The sequence below is a fragment of the Equus przewalskii genome, chromosome 9 (genome assembly GCF_037783145.1).
Source record: "Equus przewalskii isolate Varuska chromosome 9, EquPr2, whole genome shotgun sequence".
NCBI lineage: Eukaryota > Metazoa > Chordata > Mammalia > Perissodactyla > Equidae > Equus > Equus przewalskii.
The window spans coordinates 75,754,590-75,779,841 of NC_091839.1; the positions used below are offsets into that span (position 1 = coordinate 75,754,590).

Sequence of the window (25,252 nt, forward strand, 5' to 3'; positions counted from 1 at the left end):
GCCCCACCATGCCTTCTATTAGCTCAGAATCTCCTCATTACAGTTTACCAACGTGACTTAAACACACATTGATACACACAGATACATTTACACTAATGTGCAAGTCTCTCGCACACAAGACTCAACAATGCACTTTGAGATCTGGGATCCAGGAGAGACGTTTAACTGTTGGCCAGGAATTTTATTCTTGGTGCTGACTGACCACAATTTGACAAATTACAATTTTCTGATATCCCCCTCCAGTTCATGAAGTTGGTTGCTACTGATTCATAATGCCTGCCATTGCACAAGTACTAAGAAAATATCTGTTGATATAACACAAAACTTCACACATTAATATTTTCAAATTTAATGATGGAATAGAATTAAATATAATATTGGTTTTCCTTATTGCCTGTGGCAAAACTGTAGCCCTTCATAACACTTTTACATACATATTAACATCAACTTTCCAATGCTAATAAAAACATGAACACAAGACAAAGCTAGATTTTAAAAAACCGTTCAAGGGTCTAACCTGGTGGCACAGTGGTTAAGTATGCAAACTCCACTTTGGTGGCCCAGAGTTAACAGTTTTAGAACCCAGGCACAGACCTATGCACCATTCATCAAGCCACGCTGTGGTGGCATCCCACACACAAAATGGAGAAAGACTGTCACAGATGTTAGCTCAGCAACAATCTCCCTCAAGCAAAAAGAGGAAGATGGGCAACAGATGTTAGCTCGGGGCCAATCTTCCTCAAAAAAAAAAACAAAAAATCCCCGAAAACCTCTTTGATACTAACTAGAGCTAAATACATGGGTATATTATGGAAGAGATGTGGGCATTATTATTAAACTCTTCTTGGTTCTCTGTGATTATTTATTGCAACAAGGTAGAGCAACCATCTCATATCTCAGTGGGGCTATAGGGGTAAAAACCACCCTTCCACCGGCCAGCAGAAGGAAGGCCGGACACCAGAAGAAAATTGTGAAAGTGCAAGGCTATCTGGGTTTATGTTACACCATGAAAAGGAAGAGGATATTCATACATTCTTTCAAAGTAATGCTGGTGAATAGTAAGAGTAGAACAACTGCAAAGAGCAGCAACAGCGTGGCAGATGCCTGGAGAGGGAAAAAGAAAGCTACTCCACTTAGGCTGCAGTGTAATTTCACAGATAGCTACAAATGACCTTCAAATAATGCTTGCCCCGTAAGTACTGAAGGCCAGGAAGTATTTTTATAAGCCAGGTGCTAAAAGTCAGCTCTATTGAGGAGATGGAGAGGGTGGAGAAATAATTTCCAGCTAATCAAATAATTTAGCCAAGCTTAGAAACAATTCATCCATGTGTTCTCCACTAAGCGTCTGCGGCAGTCAGTTACAGAGTAGACTATGTGAATATTACAGGGCAACTTTTCCCTTTTTAAATGAGATTATCTAAGCCTACTTTTTTCTTAGTATGTTTTAGAATCTGTGCTGACTCAACACAAGATAGGTGTGAATGCAAGTAGCCTAAAAGATGCATGAAACATAAAATAAGAACATGGGGATCCAAAGGAAGTTTCCAGTTGTCAAGTACTGCTTGAGGGTGGGAACTTGAAGCTCAACATTTGAAGGAAAAAAGAAAACAAAACAGAAATCCCACAAAAACAAGTGTTCTCAGTAAACACCACTGAGCTCGTTTTAGAGGACAGGAACAGGGCTCAGAGTGCAGTGAGACCTAATGTGACCATGAGGGATGGGCAAGGGTTTTACAGGAAGGAATTACAGGAACCTGCAGGGGGTGAGGGAGGAAATGCAGAAGGTAAAGAAAAAGGAGTTTAATGATAAAACACAACGAATGCTATTCCTTAGCATTACCTTATCATCTAGCATAGTTATGGGCACACCAAGCTCTGGTAAATGCCACCTACAGGCACATCAAATTCTGGGAGGATTAAATTCCCCAAACAGGAAGTTTATGAACCTGTCCTAGTTTAATTTTTATTCTTGTCATCTTAGGAATCCTAAGTCTCTAGCTCTTCACCAGTCTTCTGTTAGCCTACTGTTTACCTCTTGCCTTAATGGGGCAGCAAAATTCCCACTTAACCAAAAGCAATATGGCATCTGGTTCCAAAATGCCATTCCACCTGGGAATCTGAGACAGGCTAAGAAGTCCACAAGAAGTTAATGCCCTTGAGAGTTCTCTCCCTAGTCACAGCCAAGGCTGTTGGCACTCAGTAAAAGCTGATGCTTACTCCATGTCCAACTCAAGGATTTCCATCCCTAGTCTTCCATCCTTCTTGCTCTCCTCTACTTTCCCCATTGCTCCATATCTGGAGTCTCCTTTCTGCCCATTCCCCACAAAGAAACAAGCCAGACTGATTATTTCTATTTTTTTTCCAAAAGGTCACTGCTGGATCGCCTTCCTGAGCTCCATAAAGCACTGGCCAAGGCTCCCACGACCTCACATCCCAGCCAGGTCGCGCACCCATGCCTCTCCTTGCCAGGAAAAAGAGGTGGAAGAAAGAACTGTTGTTTCAGGAAGTTAACAGTGCAGAAGAGATTAGCCAGTGGGCTACTGAATAGGGAACAGAGCCTCTAGAGACCAGAATAGAGTCTAGGTTCCAAGAGGAGAAGAAAGGACTGGAGGATGTAGTGTCCCCCAGGGCAGAAGGCAGTATTTGTGTAGTGGGCACCAAAGCCACAGTCAAAGTGTATGAAGGCATCAAAGATGAACTTCCTTTACTATCATGCTGCGCTAAGTCTTCAGAAAGACCTAAGTTGTCATATACTCTATGGTCAAGATCTAAGACTAAGAACTTTGTTCCGTTGTTTTTATTTTTTTTTAACTCAAGTGTTTGAGAGCCAACTCTTAAGGGTTCCCACCTCATAAAGAACTTTAGTTATTTGCTGAAGCTGGTTCTATAAAGCAAAATGCACAGCTTTTAGAAGAAATATTTGTGAAACTCTAAGCATATGCTAACCAATCTAATGCAGGAATGTTAATTTCTTAATCTAATAGTTTTGTGAATAGAAAGTTTCAGTGAACAACAATGCGACATTTATTCATTGGTCTTCATTATGGATATTGGTTGGAATTCCAGATTTAAGCTTTATTTTCAAAAATCATTGTGGTTGTGGTTTGACAATAAAGTTAACCCACATAACGAACTATACCTTCCATTTCAGGTAATGAAGTGGACACTGGAAACAACAGTGGAATTGGAATGAAATCGATACTTCAATATGTTGGTGGAGCGATGCTATAGAGATTGGGTTCTTGCTTGTTAATAGTAAACAGATTAACTAAGTTGTGATTCATACATTCATTCAACAAATAGTGACTCCTCATTAATTGCAAGGAACTACACATGCTGATGTCCAAAGTCCAAAGAAGCACAGGGCTTTACCTCTGACTCCGGAGAGTCCACATTCTAATAGAGGAGATAAACCATGTAGGAAAACAACAATCCAGGGCTTCACACTGGATGAGAGGTACAGACAGTGTGTGCTGCCACGCTCACTTCCAGTTAAACAGAGGTAGATGCAGATGCCAGAACGTGTAAAAAACGTTTGTAGCACAGTAAGAGGAGGTAATAAGGGAGATTCCAGTCTCTTGCTATACCTCATTCTAATTTTATAAAGCCCTCCCCAGAGCCAACAATGTCTTCCTGTTATTTGATTCAACTTTACTTCCCTCTAATTTAAGCCCATTTCCTCTGAGCAAATAAAGAATTAATCAGTGTCCTCTTTATATTAACCCTTTTGCTGGGAATAGTTTTAAGTCAGTCCTGTATCATACCTTGAATGGGCCAATGAATATCATTCCTTTACTTTTCCCTCCTAGGCTTTAAAAAGGAGTGTCTTACAAATATACTCATTAGTACACATTATTAATAGCATCGGACTCATGAAGAACTAGCTACAGGTAACCGCATATCATCCTTGTTCTGAAATTTTCCTTTTGGGTGTTTTTCAGATTGGCTCTTGCTCTACAAGTGAAACCTTCAAGCTGATGTTGATTTTAGAAACAAGTACCTGTTCAGGCCCACGTGGGTGGTCCTTGGCACACACACCAAAGTTAGAAACCTAATCACAATGTTTTTTCTTCCTCACTGAGGAAGTGAGCCCTGTTATTAATTGCTTTCTATGGTTCTGCTTTCTTTTTCAAAAAGCCTTTGCTGATCATTTGCATTAATATTATGCTAATAAAATTAAGGGGATGCTAACTAATTCAGTCTCTTCAGTAGTAAGTAAGGATCAGAGAAAGAGAGGTAATTTGCATATTTTCATGATTGGAGTGAATTGGCATTTAAATATTCATCATCATTTCTGAAGAAAAATAATAATACATGTTGGGCCAGCCTGGGCAGAAGTAATTTCTCCAGTGGAACCATCTAAAACCCAAGTATTTCAAGAGATATTTTCTCTGCTTCTAAGCATGGCTCTCAAATGACAAGGACGAGCATTCAAACACAGGGCAACCATCTGCATCATAAATACATTTCAGTTCCTCTCTGCAGAAGGAATTCATTTACTGTGGAAGGCCATTCACTTCCACTTCTGAGTGCTTATTCCTCAAAAAGCTTCCAAGAATTGTGAGAACAATGATTAAAAGAGGATCTTTCCATCTGCGCTGCATTAGGGCTGCAAGACAGCCCCTCCTGCAGAAACAGCTTTTGCATAATTCATTGTGCCATTTTAAACCCTAATCAGCGAATTGCAATAAGGCATGGAATGAGGACGGAGGAGGGAACAGAGACTGATACTAACGGACTACCTCCTAAGCATGCACCTACCCCTCACTTTGGGCTCCTGCTCCGTGAATCACAGTATACATACCCTCACCTTATTTCCAGAAGGTTCCACTCACGCCTGAAGTGCCATCATCATTCTAAGGCCATACTAATGTTCCATGAGAAAGTATTTCTTAGGTTATTATCATAGGAGAGTATAGGAAAGATTCTACTGGGAGATGGAGGAACTTGGCCTATCTCCAGCTCTACTATTCATTGTGAGCATGACAGACACATTCACCCTACAAAGGACAATACCTCAAGTCTCTTCCAATTCTAAAAGTTATATAACTAATGTGTTCACCCTGATTTTTCACCTATAAAGCCTTAATTTGCCCTGCCACTTTGCCTTACTGTAGATGGTGGGGGGAAGGGCCTCTCTGGGTCCCCACTTCACCCCTCAACTATAGCAGCTTTGCTTTGACTTGCTATTTGGAGATCCATTTAAGAATGCACTGGAAAGGATCCTGTGACTACAGAAAATTAGAAAAACAACTGCCTTAGATATCTCAAGTTTAAAAAAAAAAGCTTTTAAAGCTACAGAATCCTTAAATTTTAAAGACTGAAAAACTAATTAGCCAGAAGGTTTTAATGATGGTAGGCAACCTAGACGATTTTGAAGCAGCAACAGCAGTGAGAAACAACGAGGGAGGCAGAGTTGAGGAAGAGGAATGTAAATTTTATATTAAAATTCCTCCCTCTCCATCTCTTATTGCTCCCTAGGGCATGGTAAAAACAAACAAACAAACACATTTTGAGTTTTATATTTACAGCCGACATCCATGTATGGGCGACATCCAGTAACGTTCCTGAGATTTATTTGGTAGTTCAGTAACAGTTGGGAGAATCATCTCAAAAGACACTGCAACTTGAAGAACTAAGTTCAGTGGCACTATCTTCTCATAAATGATTTTATTTTTAAATCAATAACTCATAATAATTGAAAACTTAACCCTAAACATCAAATGCTTGACAGAATCTTAGCACTATTTAGGGGGTGGCAGGAAACCTTCCTGAGTTGTTTTGAATGTGACAGTAAATTGCTATCTAATTAAAATAAAGGACGAACCACAAAAGTAATTTAAAATTTTCTAGTAGCCACTTCAAAAACGAGACAAGTAAAAAATTAACGAGACAATAAAAAGAGACAAGTAAAATTAATTTTAATAGTATACTTAGCCCAATATACCCAAAGTATTATCACTGCAACCCATAATCAATATAAAAATTATTAATGAGATTCTTTACTTTATTCCTCTAAGTCTTCAAAATCCTGTAACTTGCAACTGCATTACCACTCAGTTTGGACCATCCCCGTTTCAAATGCTCAGCTGCCACAGGGGGCTGTTGGCCACTTGGTTGACAGCGCAGCTGCAGTATGAGTGAGGAGGTAGGCAGGTTCTCCTTGTATAGGCCAATACATACAAAGGACGTAATGTCCTCCTACCGTCAACCTGCAAAAGTCAGTGCCTGTTTGTCTATGGGCTATTTGTTCTTTCACTGACTCAGCAAATATTGAATGAAAACCTCCCTTACTCTACATGTTAAACTATGGGATGCAGATATACTTCAAAGAAGTTGGCCTAGAACTGGGTAGGCAACAAAGACAAGTCCCACGAACTTCAATATAATATTGTAAGTGGTAACTGCTAGGGAGCCATAGATCAGGGAAGTCACAAGCTTTAGGGAGGAGACCTGGTAAAGGCTTCACAGAAGTGGTATGAGCTGGATTTGGAAGACTGAGTAGGATTCTGCTAGGCAGATGAGAAAAGCATTCAAGGCAGTGGCAACTATATGAGCCACAGAGAAGACAGAGAAGCATGTACAGTGAGTTTCCGGAACTGCGAGTGGCCTGATGGAGACAGACCGCACTGATTTCCAGGGAGGTGTGAAGCCTTGGGGAAGACAGGTGGTGTCAGGCATCGAGGAAAAAGAGCTAGAGCCAAATTGTGCACGACGTTGCCTGTCATACTGAGACACTTGGAACGCAACAGTGGAAGGTTTTTTAACAAGCAAACGTCACTACCAAATTAGTGTTTAAGAAACGTAACCTCAGAAGTATAAATACTGAGACAACCTGGAGCTATGCTGCTCTGGAGCCGATGGGGATCTCAATGCGGAGGGACTGGTAGAAACAGAGGTGAACGGACAAATTCAAGATGCTTTTCCCAAGTAGACTCAAAAATCCTTTGGTGACCAGTTAGATAGAATGGATGAAGGAAACAGAAAAAGCCAAGATGATTCCACAGTCTGTTCTTGGATGGGAGGGTAGACGGCAGTCATAAACTTGGAAATAGAATACAGAACAAAGAGGAGGTTTGACAGAGAACATGAGGAGTTCAGTTTGGACCTGCTGATGAGTTCGAAATATGTTAGCAATCCTTGGGTGACATCAGGATCCCTGCAGCTCACATCATCTTATACAAGATTCATTTGTCCACCTCTGTGCCTTCATCAATGGTCATTTGGGTACAAGCTGTGTTTCCTGGACCAGCATCGAGCTCATCAGAAAAACAGAATCACAGACCCCACCCAGACAATGCTGAATCTCAATCTGCATTTTACCAAAATTCCCAGGTGACACCTACGCACATTCAAGTCAGAGAAGAACTGCTGGGAGTATTTGAAAATCTTCATCAGGAACTCATGAAAGGTACCGACGAGAGGGCGGATAATTTTGGAAGTCATCAGTATCTACATGAGAGTTACAACTCTGGGAGTGAAAGAGAGCTTACTCACAGAAAAGAACTTGAAACAGGATGAAAGCATCTGCATGGTGAGGTGGTGGCTGCATGTTTGGAATTAAATAAAGAACCAGCATAAAGGTAAACACTGGCTCTCTCTCGTTAAGTGCACTAAATAAAAACTGAACCAAGAAGAAAAGGAGGAAAAGGAAGCAAAACCTTTAACAATAATGACAGAACCACAATGGCACATCCACATAAGCTGTAAAGAACTTCTATTTCTGATTAAGATAAACTCACATTAATTTCCTGAATATTCAAGGATGCTGAACAACAAACATGTTTGCTAAAAAACAAACTTGATGTGAGGGGAGGCAGAATTAAATGGAAATTTAGAGGCCACTGCTTGCTGGGGCAGAGGTAACCAGAACGTGGGAGATCAGAAGGCCTGGGTGCTGGCTGGCTTCACCAGACAGGGCATCTCACCTCTCCATGCCAGTTTCCTCAGCTGTATACTGAGCGGGCTTGAGAACAAGATAGTCTCTTCGAAGGGGATTTCCAGCTGTGGCTGCCTATGATTTAAATTGGTAGTAAAGTGAGATTCATTTGTTGCCTCCAAATGCTCCCTGACGATAGCATGAAGAATGTTCCATTTCCCACCCTCAGCCCATCCCAACCACCTCATCCCACCAGCTTACCCACGAACAACTTTTCTGAAGTTGCGTTCAGAATCCAACAGCTGTTTAGAGCTGGTTTCAAGTCCACCAGGCAGGCTTCTGTGTCCTGTGTTTCCCAGGTGACACTGACATCACTGCCTGGTGTTGCCACGCACACACCCAGAATGCAGAGGCCTTGCAACCAAGAACCCCTCCCAATACCCAGGCAAACTGCTGCTCCCTGAGGCATAAGACCCTTCAAATGCTTCTTGCTGGATGCCAAATGATTAAAAACCATTGTGCATAATTACCATTCCATGTAAAAGCCTTAAAATAGTTTTTCAAACTTGGTTTTACTGCAGGTCACAGAAGCAAAGCCAGGAATAGCAAGCTGTGCTTTTATATGGGGAATAGTGCACATGAATACAAATATGGCAGAAGATGAAAGCGCAGCAGACCAGGACAGGCTGCTCTTTGAGTGGAGACGGCAGCCCAGTCTGAAGGGTCCGACAGGGCACGATGCCTACTTCTCGGCCCCTTGAAACAAATACTCAGTGTAATCCCGCCCTCTCCTTTTGAAGTGGGTGCAATTTGTCCACTGTCATCCTCTTGCCTTAAACTATGCTCCAATATGGACCTGGAGAGGTGTTTTCGTTCTTCCAGTGCAGATGCCCTTCACATTAGCACATGAAAGCCACTAAAGCATCTTCTTGCGTAAGAAACTCTTCCCTCCACAGCCAAGTTGCATCAGATGGTCTCCTTCAAATGATACCAAATCCACCTGAGCAAGCCTTCTTCGTGTTTCTCAGGCACATATCCAAAAGTTAGCTTGTTAGTTAACATCAGGAAGCCTACAGCCCACATCCGTCTCACACAAGATTCATTTATCTTTACCTCTGCACCTTTGTCAAGGGGTACCATTCAAACACAAAGAGGCACACTAACCCTGCCAACTTTTAATCCCAACAAATCTCAGTTCCTACAAAGAAATTTTAAAGCCTCAAACCTGCTGGGAAAGGGAGGAAATTCTCATGCTGCATTTCAAGTGTAAACGTTAATTAAATTTTCACTATCTATGCCACACAGTGGCTCCATCACAAGAATGAAAGGAGCATCTGATAATTCACCAGGAACAATGACCACAACAACAAGACTATGAAGTAGTCACTACTATTATCCCTACCCTAAGAATGAGGAAACTGAGGCTTAGAGAAGTAAATCAACAAGTCCAGGACAGCCACAACACAACCCAGGCCATGTAGCCCCAGAACCCATGCTCTTAGCCTCTACCTGATAAAAGGTTTCAAAACCTGTTCTCAGAAAGTATTATTCAAGATATGATGGGTCTCAGAGCTGGAGCTACTCTAGAGATCACTACATCAAATCATTCTCTACTTGTCTGAGCCTCACAGCGGGGTCAGGAGAGGAACAGCAGCAAATTCACTCTAATTATCAACGTGCTAAATGACATCGTGATACATACAAACAGTCCAATCCCTGTCTTTCCCTGACAACACAGGCCTTTTCTTCTTTTAGAGACAAATTAAAGAGCCAGTTCAAGTCCTGCACAAAATCCACCCCTTGTCTCCTAGGCCTCATAAAGTCTAGTCCTTAATTATTCAAATTCGAATATGGCAGAGCAGAAAAATAGGGTGATCCGCCCAGCGACATACAGGTAGTTAACAGCTACACCAAATTTCTAAGAAGGTCCCTGATTCTCAGTCAGTAAATAGCATAACCAAGTACCTTCCACTAGGACAGATGGTATTATGACAGAGAAAACATTACTCTTCAACTTTATCACCAGGGTAATAAAGACAGGCAATAAATACTCTTTTATGGATACTTATTTTCCTACCTTGAACTTTGACAGCCCAACCCACCGATCCTTTGACTAGTCTAAAGAACAATTAGCCACAGTGATACCACTTTACATATTCTCCAGCAGATTCCCACCTACCGAAACTTACTCCTTTGGAAAGAAAAGATCTGTTAATAGGAAGACTTCAGCAGTCACCAACTGGGACCCTGCAATCTAGATCTGGCTGGCAGAAATGTTTACTTTGGCCAGCAGGGCGTTTTAACATTTTTTGATTGGCTTACCACATTTTTCTCTTATAACTTGTTTCCCTGCGCAGGCATCAGCTGCTGAGGGGCCGGCTCCTTTGAATGGGGGATATGCTTCCAGTTTGCCATAACTCCCACCAGGCCCACCTGAGTGTGACACTATCTGCTGGTCCCTGAGGCCATCTGGTTTGTAGTCTCTGCTTTACTGCATTAAAATTATGGCATTAAAATAGCATGGCCCACTATTTCAAACCCACCACCAATATGGGAATTCTGCATCAAAATAGGACTCCCTTGACCAAGAAGAAAGTGAATGCCACAGGGTGTAGGGGGAGAGGATTGAAGTGGGAGACTGGGTATTTTAATTCTAGTCCTTCCTCGGTGGGTAAATAGTGGTATTAGTTTGATCTAGTCACTTAACCTCAATGGATCATGGTTCTTTCCTCATTTGTAAAACAGTAAAGTTCAACTGGCTACTTAAGGATTTTTTTCCAACTAAAAAATCCTATAAAGTATCTCTTACTCTAATCTCGTACCAATACAGGAATTTTCCCGGACAGAGGGACATTAGGGAAGAGGGGAACACAAAGGATTTTAGGAATCACATAGACTAGAATTTGATACATGGTTCCAACATTTTCCGTGACATAGTAGACAACTTATCTAAAACCCTTGGAGCCTCAGTCTCCCCACATTAATTCATTTACTCAAAATGATTTATGGAGCATGTACTACGTATCAGGTAGCTTCTCAGTGCTGGGGATCCAGCAGTGAACAAAACAAAGTCCCTGATCTCCGGAAGCTGGCATTCTTGTGGTCAGGAGACAGAAAAGAAGCAGAAATATTTATAGTGACGAGAGTTATGAAAATCAATTCAGTGGGTTAAGAGGATGGGCGAGGGGAGGCGGGATTATTAGCCATGGGAAGAGAGGACCTCTCTGATAAGACATTTGAGCAGAAACCTGAATGAAGAGAGGGTTGGAGGAGGTTTAGCCAGGCAGATAGCTGGGTATAAATGGTTCCAGACAAAACACCCAGGAGTTGTAAAAATTTCATGATGTGACCAGCAGAACTGAGAGTCATTGTGATGAGCTGCCTTCCTGCCCACCTCTTCCCTCCCACCCTTCCCTCCTCTAAACGTGTGTGGTCTTCAGGATCTACCGTCTGCCTTTACATCAGCACCAAACATATCAAAGCAAAGCAGACCTCACCTTTAATTCCTTGTTCTAACCAATGACAGTCTACATCTGTCAAATCCTATGTTGATACTCAAGTAAGAGAGCCAAATCCTTCCTCAACTGTGTCTTGAGAAAGATCCCTTTGTAACAAAGTACTCCAAAGTACATACAGGTAGTTCATGTTTATGATCTGCTCTCCTTGGAGGGTAGGCGGCAGAGCCGAGGTTAAGATGACAGTCTCCATGTCAGAGAAGCCTGGATCACATCCCAGCTCTCTGCTTGTTGCCTGTATGACCTTGGTCAAGTCACTTAGCCTCTCTGCATCTCATTTTTTTCACCTGTGAATTGGACACCAACACCATTACCTCCTTTCAGAGTTGTGGTGAGATTTGAATGAGCTTATGTCCATAAGACACATGGAACTTTCTTGGCACTGAGGAAAGAGCCCAGTGACATGTATCAATTTCTATCAGGGCTTTTGATTGCAAATTACAGACATCAACTCTGATCAAGCTAAAGGGAATTTTATTAAAAGCTTACTGAGGGGCTGGCCCCGTGGCAGAGTGGTTAAGTTCATGCGCTCTGCTTCGGCGGCCCAGGGTTTTGCCAGTTCGAGTCCTGGGCGTGGACATGGCACCACTCATCAAGCCATGCTGAGGCAGCATCCCACATGCCATGGCTAGAAAGACCCACAACTAAAAATACACAACTATGTACCGGGGGTCTTTGGGAGAAAAAGGAAAAATAAAATCTTAAAAAAAAAGAAAAAAGCTTACTGGGTGGCGCCCAGAATGTCCAGCAGCCAGGAATAATGCCCCAAATCATGCCATGGAGTGGGTCTGGGACGCTGTGAACCCATAGACAATGCAGCTCACACCACCAGTGCCTGCAACACGGATATTGTCCTATTTTTCAAGTGAGAAGAGAGCTCTACCTCCCAGCAATGCTCACAAAGTAACTAATCCCCAAAACTGGAATGGAAGCTGAGATGCTGGGCAGCCAAAAGAATGACAGGTGTCCAACCACACCACTATGACAATATATATATCCTTTGGAGCATCTACTGGTTTGCTCACACTACTTCCCTCACCAAGAATGCCCCGGCCCCCTCCACGCAGTTCAACCCCATCCTGGAGGCTCCCTTCTCTGGGAAGCTTTGTGACCTGACTCCAGTACCTGCTTCCTCCCTTCCCCCACTAATTCTCTTACAAGGCACCTCATTATAAACTGATTTACACTCTGACTACACATACTCATATACAAACAGACACAAATCCTCTGGGAATACACAGGGTAGAGATTAAAAACTAATGCACATATGGTTATAAATAACCCTGCCTGGTTCACTAATCATTTCATGTGTGTATATCTCAACCTACCCAGAAGGTTATAACTCCTTGTTGACAGGAAACAGCATCCTTCTCTCCTGTACCTGTTAGAAGCCTATTTTTTGTTCTTTGCCAACACTTAATACCCACCTCCTTTAAATCTGGGATGAAGTATAGTTTTTATATTGAGGGTCAAATATCTAATTCATCTACAAATAATTCTTTGTTAAAAAAAAATAGATTCAAACTCCCATATAATATGGGGAAAGTAATCAGCGTCAATAAATTTCCCAAAATATTTCATTTACAAATGATAATATTCATCTTATAAAATCAATTTTGTACCTTATTTTCAGATTTAAAAAAAACCCACTATTCTCCTACTCTAAAAAGTGGGGAGTCTCACATTGCCCCCATTATACCAAGAAAAAACAGGCAGGTTTTTTTTTTTTCCCATGGAATAATATCTCCATCTTGTGGGCACTATTGCTCAATGTTTTCAAAAGTCATGGCGACATTTTCAGAACTGTGACATCTCTATACTGTTCAAGGATAGATAGAATTGAACTACAAGCTCTATTTGGTCCATAAGCCAAAAAGTTTCCTATGTCTTTAATAAAAACGTTTTCTGCACAGAGCACTTATAAATGTAAAACAATTAGAAGACTACAATATTGAATCAGGCATCAGCCAGGTCAACAGAAAAAATATGTATATATTTGGATCCACACATACTTAAAGAAGAAGTCCTCCCGTGAAAGAGTTCTCTTCTCCCAATGAGTAATGAACTCATTCAGGAAACATTTATTGGGATCTAGAGTATCCAGCACAGTACTGGCTACAATCCTCAGGTCAGAACCTGCCAAGCAGAAGGCAATACATTCGTGAAGGGCAAAAAGAAACTGACAAGAACCTCAGTGAGTCCCAGCAGGCTCCTGGCCAAGGGCAGAAGGCTGCTAATGTTTGTCTGGGCTCTTGGCCAAGAGAAGGAAGGTTACCAGGCATTCTAAAATATGTGTGTGCAAGAGAGTTGAAAAACAAGAAGGGAGACAGGGGTGGAGAGACAATGGAACAATGGAAAAGCAAGAGAAGGAAGCATCAGCGGCATCCTTTTCACCAAGGGGAAGGAAGGACATGCACGTCTATCAAAAAGAAGTAAAAACAGAAAATGAGGAAAGAGGCCGAGAACAGTTCCTATCTCTCTAGTCCCTCTGTACTTCAAACGCCTCTTGGGAATTTGAGCAAGTTTACATCCTACACATACCACAGATATTTAGAGGTACCTAGCGCTACCTTCTATCCTTTTGGAATTATCATACATCAGGCTTCTTCATTTTCCCTCATTCAAATAGCTTTTTTCTAGAGAGGGAGGTAACTGTGTTTCCCAAGCTAGGACATGACATCAACCCACTGTTTTTAGCCATCATTTAGTATTTCAAAACCACCTGTTTTGTTGAAGAAGTTTGTCAGCACATGATGGAGCACATGTGCAGTATAAATGTAGCATCCTCAAACACTAGTCCCCAAACTACCAATTTATCCAAATATTCACCAATAAAAACATTTTGTAGATCCAACAGCTCTCATCCTCCCCAGATTCTCTTTTACATCTCTTGGCAAACCATATGAGCAGTCAGTACAGGAGCAGCCTGGCTCATTGGTCCCCAGGCTCTTCAGTCGGCCCTTCAAGACCCTGTGAACTCTGCTCAGCTTTGCTCCCCATCTGGCCTCAGGCCCATCTCCAGCTTCTCTCTTCAAGGACCTGTCTCTGGTCCAACAGAACTGGCTGCCAAGCCCACTGCAACACAAGCACCATTCCTGCCCCAAAAGCCACGTCTGCACAGTCCCCATCCCATCTCTCACCCTCAATACCTTCCCTAGTGCCTACCATGGTGAATGACAACGATCCCCAGTTCTGATGGGATCCCTGTCATGAGAGTCTGGCAGGGCGAGGACAGTGCAGGCTTTGGAGTCCCACATTCCTGCCACTCGCTGCATGCAGAACCTTGGGCAAACTCTCCAACCTCTCTGAACACCCCTTTCCTTACTTTTAAAATGAAATAACAACAACTACCTTGCAAGGCTGGTATGAGGATTGGAAATAATTTAGGTAAAGGGCCAAATACTACACAGTAGATACTCAATAAACGAGGATCGTGATTTGAAAAGGAAACAAGACTGTGAGTGCCTCAGGTCCAGAGAAATGAAGCAATTACATGAGCGGCTGTAGTACAAGCTGTGGGCTCCTAGACAGCAGGGTCTGCTCCTTCCTCTCATTCATGAGCTCGGGGCTCCATCCACTGTGCTTCACATTAAAGAGCAATAGAAAAAAAAAATAATATGTACCAAAATGTTGACGTAACTATCTCCAGGCACTGGTTTTATAGGCAATTTATTGTTCTTTTTATGTGTGTTTTTCAACATTAAATTTTCTGGACTGAACAAATATTATGAAAGTTATGCTAAATGCATTCAATATCTCCCCATAATTTTGGAGCCCCAACCCCCATTACGTATTCTAAGTAGAAGTTACATTAACAATTGTCTCTTTTTTCACTTGACTTTACATCTATCTACTTATCCTCTCATACTTTGTCCAAGTTTCCTCCTCATGGACTTATGCTTAGATATAGTAATTTCTTCTAGACTGAAACAAGAACAGTTTTTATTAAAATTCCCCTTAAATTTGACTCCAAAATATTGCCTCAGAATTTCATTTGCAACCACAGTGAGCGTTAATGTTAGATATTAAGTTCAAACTTTCTCTAGCCTAAAACCAACTTTAAAAAAAGGAAGTAAACCTAAGAAATCCCATGTTTTAAAGGATGTCTCATCATTATGACATTCATACTTTCTCATGTGTCAGGTGTCTACAGCCACTTGCAGCTTTACTATTTTAAATATTCTTTAATATATTATTCAAGCTTACAAGTAGAAGATAGAGAAATCCCTCAATTCACAACAGAAGAGGCAAGAGCGTGCCCATTGCAAGGAAGACCACAGATCATAGGTAACTTTTCCCTCCCTTCTGGCAGAGGACCCTCACACTAACGATGGATGATGGCACCTGCTCATAATTTAAAAAGAAAAGAAAGTTCCAGAAGAAAGGGTTACATTGGTGAGTAAATTATTTGGAAAATGTCTTACGCCACCTACTTTACATCAAAAGGAAAATCATCCAGACGCAGTTAAAAAAAAAGAATGCGAAGTCATAACTTCTATTTTTTTAATGCCCTCTCTGCACTGAGCCCTTCCCCACAGCTCCCCTCTATGGGCTGCCCACCCAACACACCCTTCTCTCCTTCATTCCATCTGCCTGCATCACCAGGAAACCATGTTCTCCCCAAAGGCCTATCATCTCCCTCCCTTCCACAGAGATTTAACCTCTTCAGCCTTCCTGGACTCACAAGAAGGGGCTGGTTTCCACCCATTTCTCAGCCTGAGACTGTCAGCTTTTAACTCTCCCCAGTAGAGAAAACCTACCTTTTCAAATCACAACATTCATGGAGCCACAGTATTTTGGAGATATCAAGAGTTAGGAACCTTGGACATCATCCAGTTAAGTGGATCTTAACCTTAACAGACTTGCCCTTAACATAATACATATTTTACCATGCCTACTTTTACCACACTGAAGTGAAATTGAGATAATTTATCTCCACATAATTTTAACGAGATATATATGTGTATGTACATAGGCTCTTTATTTTAATATTAAGGAGAAATAAAGGAAAATAACAATATTATGTTTTTTAATAAGTGAATTAATGCATGGGCACTAAAAACAATAAGGAAGTAGTCAACTGCTTATATGTACTTAAAACAAGTGAGTTTAGATTTGGATAAAAAAAAGATTAGAAAATATTCCACATAAGAAATACAGAAAACAAGAGAACAAAGGGACAGGTGGTGCGTGGAATTAAATATCTGAGTTAAGATAAGCAGAGAGGAGACATTTTCACTTGGTATCCTTCAGGAATGCCAACTGGGTCATTCCAAAGTCACAAAGGATACCAGACAATTCTTTGTTTGACAGGACTGTCCTGAAACCATAGGATATCTAACACAATGGGAACCTACCCCGCAAACAACGAGACAACATCAAACACTCCACAAATTTCCAAAATGCCCTTGAGAGGACGATGCTGCCCCACTGAGAAGCACTGGCTCAGTTCAACTCTCTTCATCCTCATTCTGCCTTTGAGAACAGAGGCCCTGACAGGCTCAGGGATTATACTCACAGCAGGTTACTGACGATGACACAGGTGGTTTCAGAAACAAGTCTCGTGATCCACACACACACACATACACACACTTCTTCCCCTCCCCTCTCTCGTACTCCTGGGCAGATTTTTCACCCCTGCCCTCTGCAATCATCTCCCTTAGAATGTGGACATCCGTGTCACTTTGACTCCACACCTCCTCGGTCCTTCTTCCTTAATTGTGTATGCTAATTTGTCTCTGTTGCATATCAAGTCTCATTAACATGGTCCCAGCCTGAGCCTTATTAACTCCAATCACAAAGATCTCTAATTCGGCATTCCCCTTCTTGAACCACAACCAACCTCCTTCCAGTCTTTGGGACCTTCCAGTTCCCAACCAGCCCATCATGTCAGCTGCTCCTTCCCACATCTCACTCTCTCAGGACCCAGGAGAACTCATTCAACACTGCTCCCTCAGCACAGGCCATCATATGTATCTTGAGTCTTGGATTACGCCCCACTGTCGGCTTATTACTTAGTCCTTACAGCACAGAAGTGTAGAGTATGTTAAATTCCATGCAGAAGCAGACCTGTGATATTTCATATTCATCAGCTACCATATAATTCTATTCAGTGTAGTTCCTTCTAGTGGCTTGAAAAGGTCTTTCAATAGCTGTCCCAAAACTGCTGAGCCAATCCCTGATTCAATCCACCCACAGAATAAATGACTTTGCTTTTATCATAATCAGGCAATAAGATATGAAGATGCCCCTTCCAGTAATGTCTCTGTTCATGCTCTATGTCTGAGTGGAATGTCTTCTTTCTGAAAAACCAAGTTTTATCTTTCCTTCAAAATCCAGTTCCCGTTAACATCCTCAGTAAAGATTTCAAGCTCTTGGTCCATATTGATCTGACTTCTCAAATTATTAATAATGATAGATTTGCAGAGAAGAAAAATCTTTAGATGACCTAGCCAAATCGTTATATTTTACAGATGAAGAAACTGGGACTCAGGAGTAGAAACAGTCTCTGGTCATAGAACTGGTTATTTGCAGACAATGCTGCAACTGAAACATCTCCTTTTCCACCCAGTTTCTTTTAAATACAGCAGTGAGTAATTCGATAACATTTTAAAAACCAGAAAAAATGGTTTTCTTTAAAAATATGCTTTTGGATAAATGTTAAAAAGATAATTCTACTATGCTTCATATTGTCATTTATACAATACTTAACAATGGAGTTTATTTATTTTGGTGAGGAGGATTGGCCCTGAGCTAACATCTGAGCCACTCTTCCTCTATTTTATGTGGGATGCCACCATAGCGTAGCTTGACAAGTGGTGCTAGGTCCGCGCCCAGGATCCAAACCTGCAAACCCCAGGCCGCCAAAGTAGAGTGCACAAACTTAACCACTATGCCACCAGGCTGGCCCCCAAAATGGAAATGTTTTCATTTGCTATATATTTTCATACTACATGGAAATTTAATGCAAATATCCAGTTCCAATTTCCCTTGCTCATTCCAATTTTTTTCAAGTCAAACCATCTCCAGCTTTCCAGTACAATACAGCCGTGCCAAAAAATCTTAAAGGAAGTAGCCAAATGAATGACTCAAATGAAGCTTTTTAATTTTACAGCATTTTGGTTTCAAAGCAGGTTTATTTTACAAGTGTTTTTCTTCTTTATTTTATGACTATATAGCAAGGTTGGAGTAAAAAAAAAAATCACAGTATTTAATCTGAAATCATTTCTTAAATTTCTAAAGTGTGCCTTCCATGTCTTTGTTAATTAGTCAGCAATGACTCACACACTCTTTAAACTCACAATACCCGTCTCCTTGCAATTTTTCAGCCCTCAGTCATCTAGGTGGTAAACATCTTGAATGACCAGATGAGATTACTTTCGTTCTTTTCGGGAACTTATTTTTACTTTCGTTTCTTTTAAAGTAACATATCATCGCTGACTCCTTTTTAATGGTATCTGAAGAAAAGACGACACAAAATCCAGAAGACCAACTCATCTCAGACCGACAGGTACACAACTATGCTGAACGCACTTCACCAGCCTAGAAAATCTGATGTTCCTATCCTCTCAAGGACGTCTATTCTTTGAAGCGATTTTATGCACTATTTTAAACACAATCAAAATGTGGAAAAGGAAAGTTGATATTCTCCCAAAGCCACTTGACCAAATGAAAAAAATCAGGAAAGGTTTCAAAGATACTGGCTCAAAGTTCATTTTCTGAATCTCCAGACCTACAGAATAGTTCACACACACACACAGACACATACACAGATACACACACACTCCTCTCTTTGAAAAAGGTGTTAGTCACTGATCTGTTTTTAGCTTCTTCCCAACTTTGCCTCAAGCTTTTAATCTCCCCATCATTTAGGAAATATACCATATTGAAATATTTTATAAACTGTCTAAAAATTTCAATTAACTATTTTTATCTACATGAAATGTGTTCAGTGAAATTCTCATTATTACAACCATTCAATATTGAATCAAACTAGCGTAAGATGTCAGCTAGGCAGGTGAGAGACACGAAGGTCTGTAATATCTATCTATGACTTAAAGGAGAACGGCCATAGGCTGCCTGGCTGGCTCTATCATTAACCATGTAATCTTGAATATGTCACTTATCTCTCTAGCCTAATTCCTTCCTTGTAAATCAAGGGAGTAGAGCATATGAACATAGTATCAGTTTAAGTTTTAAAAGTCTATGGCTCTAGGAAATTACAAATAATATAAAAATGTAACATGCTTAAATGAAGAAAATGTTTTTTCTTAAATATATATATACATATATATAGTTGACCCCTCAATAGAGGCATTGCCTTAGAGCTAAACTATGAATCCCTTTTGTTTATAACATCAGCTCATTATCATATATTAAGTGTGGCCAATTGAATCTATAAAGAATTCACAAGTTTTATTTTTATAAGGTGTCACTTCTACTTTTCTTTTTAAAAAGTTTGACAAAATTGCTAGTAAGAGCAAAATGGCCAAGAGAGAAGAGAACAACAATAAGGAGGATACCAGTAGCTTGTACTCAGCTCTCACCAACAGCCAGGAGCTTGTTTCGACATTTGCACAGGTGATTTTGCATTTTCTCCTCACAACAACTGCACTACACTGATTCGTCAGTTGAGAAGAGTGACAAAGTGCTTAAGCACCTTGTTAAGGTCATACCGTAAGTAGGAGAGCTGGACCTGGACTCCAGGCAACACACTGTCAGTTGACACAGATGGCTAACTCTGTCACCTCATAACCTCTCATTAAGAGGCCAAGTGGCACTACAAAGGTTAGTTCAATCTGACACTAACCAGCTCCATAATCCTGGAAGTCATTTCCACATCTACAATGAGAGTGGATGTTCGAGCAGCTGTAGCATTCCGCTATCTGGTGCTGTAATCTGGAAAGTTCACAGACATCTGAAAAGACTGGTATTGATCTCTGGAGCAACTCTCATAGCACAGCCACCCGCCCTTTGCCCTACTTTGTATAAACAGATCTATAACCAAGGAAGCAGCCTTGGTACCCAGCCCTAGGAGATTATGAGAAAGCATTTCAGAAGGAATAAGAAGCAGAGACTTAATTGTTTTTCCCCTACCCTTATTCCTTGGAAGATACATGTAATCACTTCCCTTCCCTATGTCCCTATGACTACCTGTGCTGCCAATCAAATAGCTCTCAATTCCAGACCCGCTCCCACTCTAAGTTCAACCAATAGCCACCTCACACCACCCCACTACACTCCACCCTACTCAGTGCTTGCCCACAGTTGGAGGAGCAATTGTATCCATATAAGAGTTGATCAATAAGAGGCCAAAGACCTTCTTTTTTTTTTTTTTGGTGAGAAGATTGGCTCTGAACTAACATCTATGCCAATCTTCCTCTATTTTCTATGTGGGGTGCCACCACAGCATGGCTTGACAAGTGGTGTGTAGGTCTGTGCCTGGGACCCAAACCTGTGAACCTTGGGCCACTGAAGCAGAACACACAAACTTAACCACTGTGCCACCGGGCCAGCCCCAGCCAGAAATCATTTTTACTGACAGCTCTTATTTCTGCTGAAGATATAAAACAGATGCCCTGCAAAAGAACCTGGTTAGTGTCACCAGGGTCAAGCACTTGAAGTAGCATATCAAGCCTCAGACTGATTCTTCCCTGGCTATTTTCCAGATGAGGCTATTGAAAGTTGAGAGAATGAGGAGAGCAGATGAAGCCAAGCTTCCTCACATCTGACACAGCTGGTCAGTGTTTCTGTAGAATGTGGGAAAGCAATAAAGCAAATGTGGCAAAAGCAGTCAATGTCTTCTTACAAGTGAAAGTGGTAAAGACTGTTACTTCCGCTTTCTGACCACCCATAAAGGTTAAGTGACCTCCATGAGCTGCAGAGGGGGCAACAGGTCAAATATCACCACTAGAACCCACATCAGTGGGTATTCCATTAAATAAGGCTCAAGGTATTTAGTGGTTGAACATTCGCAAGTGTATAAAACCACCAAACCATCCAAAATCAACCACTGACTCTCTAAGGAGGGGTGTCAGGGCCCTGGAGGTGGTTTAGGAGCTCTCACACCTTTAGCATCTCCAAAGTTAGACCTCATGCTAAAAAACATTCCTTTTCTATCCTTTTTGAAGATGGAATGAAAAGACTCTGCCTAACCATGGAACTCAATATAAATATTATACTTTGCAGAGCTTCCATATTAGACGGTTGCAATAATACTCTTTAAAATGCCTGAAAATTAGATGCATGCAGCAGGCACTTCCCTGAACAACACTCATCAGGGATTCCAGGTTCTTTTCCTTCCATCACCAGCTGGAGGTGCGTAACCTTGAACAGCAAGCCAGTGGATGTTCATCGGTGATTCTGGATTCTGCTCCTGGGATAATAACACCAATGAATTTTTATACCCTTGAACCTAGATAAGTAAATCACAAAGCCTGATCTAAAACTGTAAATTAAGGGAGACTGTCAGGGTCCTGGTGTTAAAAGACAAGTTTAAATAAAACGTTGCTTTTGTTGACTAATATATTCTTCACTGCTCTTTTTTGTTGTTCATAAAAATCATACTTGCTTATGATTATGAGTAACTAGGTTTAGCCAGTTTAGTGAACTCTTATTTTCACTAAGCATGACAATGTAACGTTCTGGCTCTAAAAGAAATAAGACACTCTTTTAAAGCATTCGGATTCTACTTCTTGGTCAGACTAGACTTACATGTGCTATTCGTCAAACTCCTAGAGCTGTCCTAAAATTGAATGTTGATGCCTGGAGAATATTCAGTGACAGACACAAAATAACAATGGTTGAAATATTTCTCAGAATTTTGTCACCACTAAGAGTACATGGAAAGGCTCCCTGGACACACATTCCCAATCTTCTTCTCTTGCACCAACGCCATTCACAAGTTGTTTCTTCCTATCACTATGTTCTCCTTGTCTTTGCAAAAAACTTTGCTCCTAATCTTCACCACTTCCACCACTGGCCAGGATGAAAACTTCCCACCCAGAAACGCTACTACTATCAAAGCTCTGAGTAATTCTAAATGTGTGAAGGGGAAAGGGAATGAAAAACAGCAATAACTGAAAGGTAAAAAATCAACTTGTGCATTGGGTGTCAACCACATTTTCTTTACTAATTATGCTTCACGTTTCCCCAAAGTGGAATTAAATCTGTTAGTGCAAGAAAATGGAAAGGTGATTTTGCGCAAACAAGAATGCCAGCTCATCCTGGGGACAGGCAGCCTTCAAGCTGGGGTTTTTCAAACTGTGCCCCCCAGAACCCCAGGGATCCATATGGGTAGGCCCTTTTGGGTCTCTGAGCAATGTTTACACAAAACACAAAATAAAATCCTACCTCACATCTCTGCACACATATCTGAACCAACCTAAACGTATCATTGATGAGAAGGTAGCAGTTCTCCCTTAATCTTTTTCTAAATCCAGGGTGACATATTTGCACTCAAGAAAAACCGTATAGGTGAAGACATCACTCAGACATTCATACACAACACACTGAACAGATGCCCAGCAAAGTGCAGGAGCCGCTGATTAAATTCATGCAATATACAAATATTTATTATTACCTGTTCTGCACCAGTCTCTCTTCTAGGCACTGGGGATACAACACCCAACAGAACAGACAATAGGGGCCGGCCCGGTGGCGCAGCGGTTAAGTGCACTCTTCAGCTTCTCGGCAGCCCAGGGTTTCCCGGTTCGGATCCCGGGTGCGGACATGGCACCGTTTGGCATGCCATGCTATGGTAGGCGTCTCACACATAAAGTAGAGTAAGATGGGCACGGATGTTAGCTCAAGGCCAGGCTTCCTCAGCAAAAAGAGGACTGACAGCAGTTAGCTCAGGGCTAATCTTCCTCAAAAAAAAAAAAGGAACAGACAATAGCCCCTGCCCTCTGCAGACATAGCAACTAGATACAAAGTAGTTTAGAAACAAAACAGCTATAAAAAGCATCTGGGGAAACATTGTAGAAACGTTAATACAGATTGCATATTAGACCATAATTATTTTTGGTGTGATAATGGTAGAGTACAGTGGCTTTCAAACTTGTCTGCACTGTGGAATCTCCCAGGGACCTTCAAATAAAAAAACAAAACTGATGCCTCTGACTCATTGGGGCATTTAGATTTAATTAGTGTAGAGTGTGGCCTGAGCTTTGGAATTCTAAATTTTTAAAATTAACACTTTGAATCCAGATGTAAGATTTATGTGTATTCATCACCCCATTTTTAAACATTTCTAAGTGCTAAAATTTTTCACAAGAAAAGTTGGGGAAACAAAATCAATTATCTTGTTCGCTTGATCGTCTAAGACAGGATATTGTCCCAAGTACAAAATTCAGCAATTCACGAGCAGAAAACTACATTCAGATGGTGAGGCATGTTTCAGAATTCACCAAATAGCTTAATTTCAACTTATTAAAATGATTTTACTGTCAACCTTTTGCTTCAATGCTTATTTAAAAAGGTTTTCAAAAGTAGTAGTCCAAAATCATCGTATCTCTGAAAGAACAGTGCCTCCCTGACATTATTCTGAAGATCATCTGCCTCTGGAGAATGCTGCCAGCTCAGGATGCATTTGGATTTTATCTATACTGAGGCAAAAAACACACTTTAAAGTACAATTTAAAATAAATCCTTAACATACATTTGATTTGTCCTGATTTGCCTCTTTCTCCTAAAGAAGTAACAAAACATTGCAATTAATATTATGTAATCAGTCTATTCTAGCACCATCTGTCATCTGGACAGTTATTATTCATAAGGGAAATTGTCGTTATTATTCATTATTTATATCTCACCAACTTGATTTTTTTTCTGGCAAGAATATAAAAAAGAAGAGTGAGAAATATAGCTGGAAAAGCAGATTGGAGCCCTGATTTGAAAAATATTCATACTTAAGCGTGCAGTCATTTGGAAAATATTTACTAAGACCCTACTATGTGCCAAGAAATGTGGCTGCAATTATAAACAAGCCAACCAGAATGCCAAATTTACAGTCATGTTGGGCAAACAGACAAACATGCATGACACAGAGTGTTGCTTTTGGAAAGTTGATGATCGGAATTAAACTAGATCAGATTTGTATTAAAAGCGTATATTATGCACAAGTAAATAAAAGGGGAAAATTTCCAAAACTTAAATTTGATGGCATAGTCCTCCTGACCAAGTTGCTTTCCATTTCGTTTTTACTGCCTTTCCCTTGTGTATTGGTTTCATGTTTCCGCAAATTACTACAAACTTGGTGGCTTAAAATAACAACAATTTATTCTCTCACAGTTCTAGAGCCTAGAAGTTCAAAATGAGGATCGTTGGTGGCAAGGTGTCAATAGAGCCATATTCCCTCCAGAGCTTCCTAGGGGATCCATTCCTTGCCTTATCCAGCATCTGTTGGTATCAGCATGCCATTGTTTGCGGCCACATGACTCCAATCTCTGCCTCCATTTTCACATGCCTTCTCCTCTGTGTGAGTAAAGTCTCCTCTAACTCTCGTAAAGATGACGGTGATTGCATTTGGGGTCCAACTAGATAATCCAGGATAATCTCCCATCTCAAGATTCTTAACCTAACCGCATCTCCAAACATCCTTTGTTCAAATAAGATACCATTCACAGATTCCAGGGATCAGGACCTTAAGTCTTTGGGAGTCATTATCAGACCACCACACCCACACAGAAGGCCCTAAGAGTGACAAGGACAACAGCGGAAAAGCCAACTGGACTAAAGCAGAGCATCTGTAGTTCTGCTCCAATCACATCTGAAGAGTTTATCTACTTCTGTACAGCTCCCCTTACTCCTCTGCTCTATTCATTTGTGGATGGCGAGAATTTAATTAAATGAGATTGGA

General features: G+C 41.0%; 1 protein-coding gene across 8 annotated transcripts in view; it reads right to left on the minus strand.

Annotated features, from left to right (window-relative positions):
* ARHGAP18 (Rho GTPase activating protein 18) overlaps positions 1 to 25,252 on the minus strand; it is a 171,200-nt gene that overhangs the window by 66,060 nt on the left and 79,888 nt on the right. The window contains exons 1-2 of one of the 8 annotated variants that reach the window (XM_070557014.1): positions 8,141 to 8,217; positions 7,929 to 8,014 (exon numbers count right to left, since the gene is read on the minus strand). The exons of 6 other annotated variants lie outside the window; for them this stretch is intronic. In XM_070557014.1, the coding sequence (XP_070413115.1) occupies positions 7,929 to 7,936 (8 nt within the window). In that variant the 5' untranslated portion in view covers positions 7,937 to 8,014; positions 8,141 to 8,217. Of the gene's footprint in view, positions 1 to 7,928; positions 8,015 to 8,140; positions 8,231 to 25,252 lie in introns of those variants that run through there. One more of the 8 variants, XM_070557016.1, reaches the window with a different exon arrangement.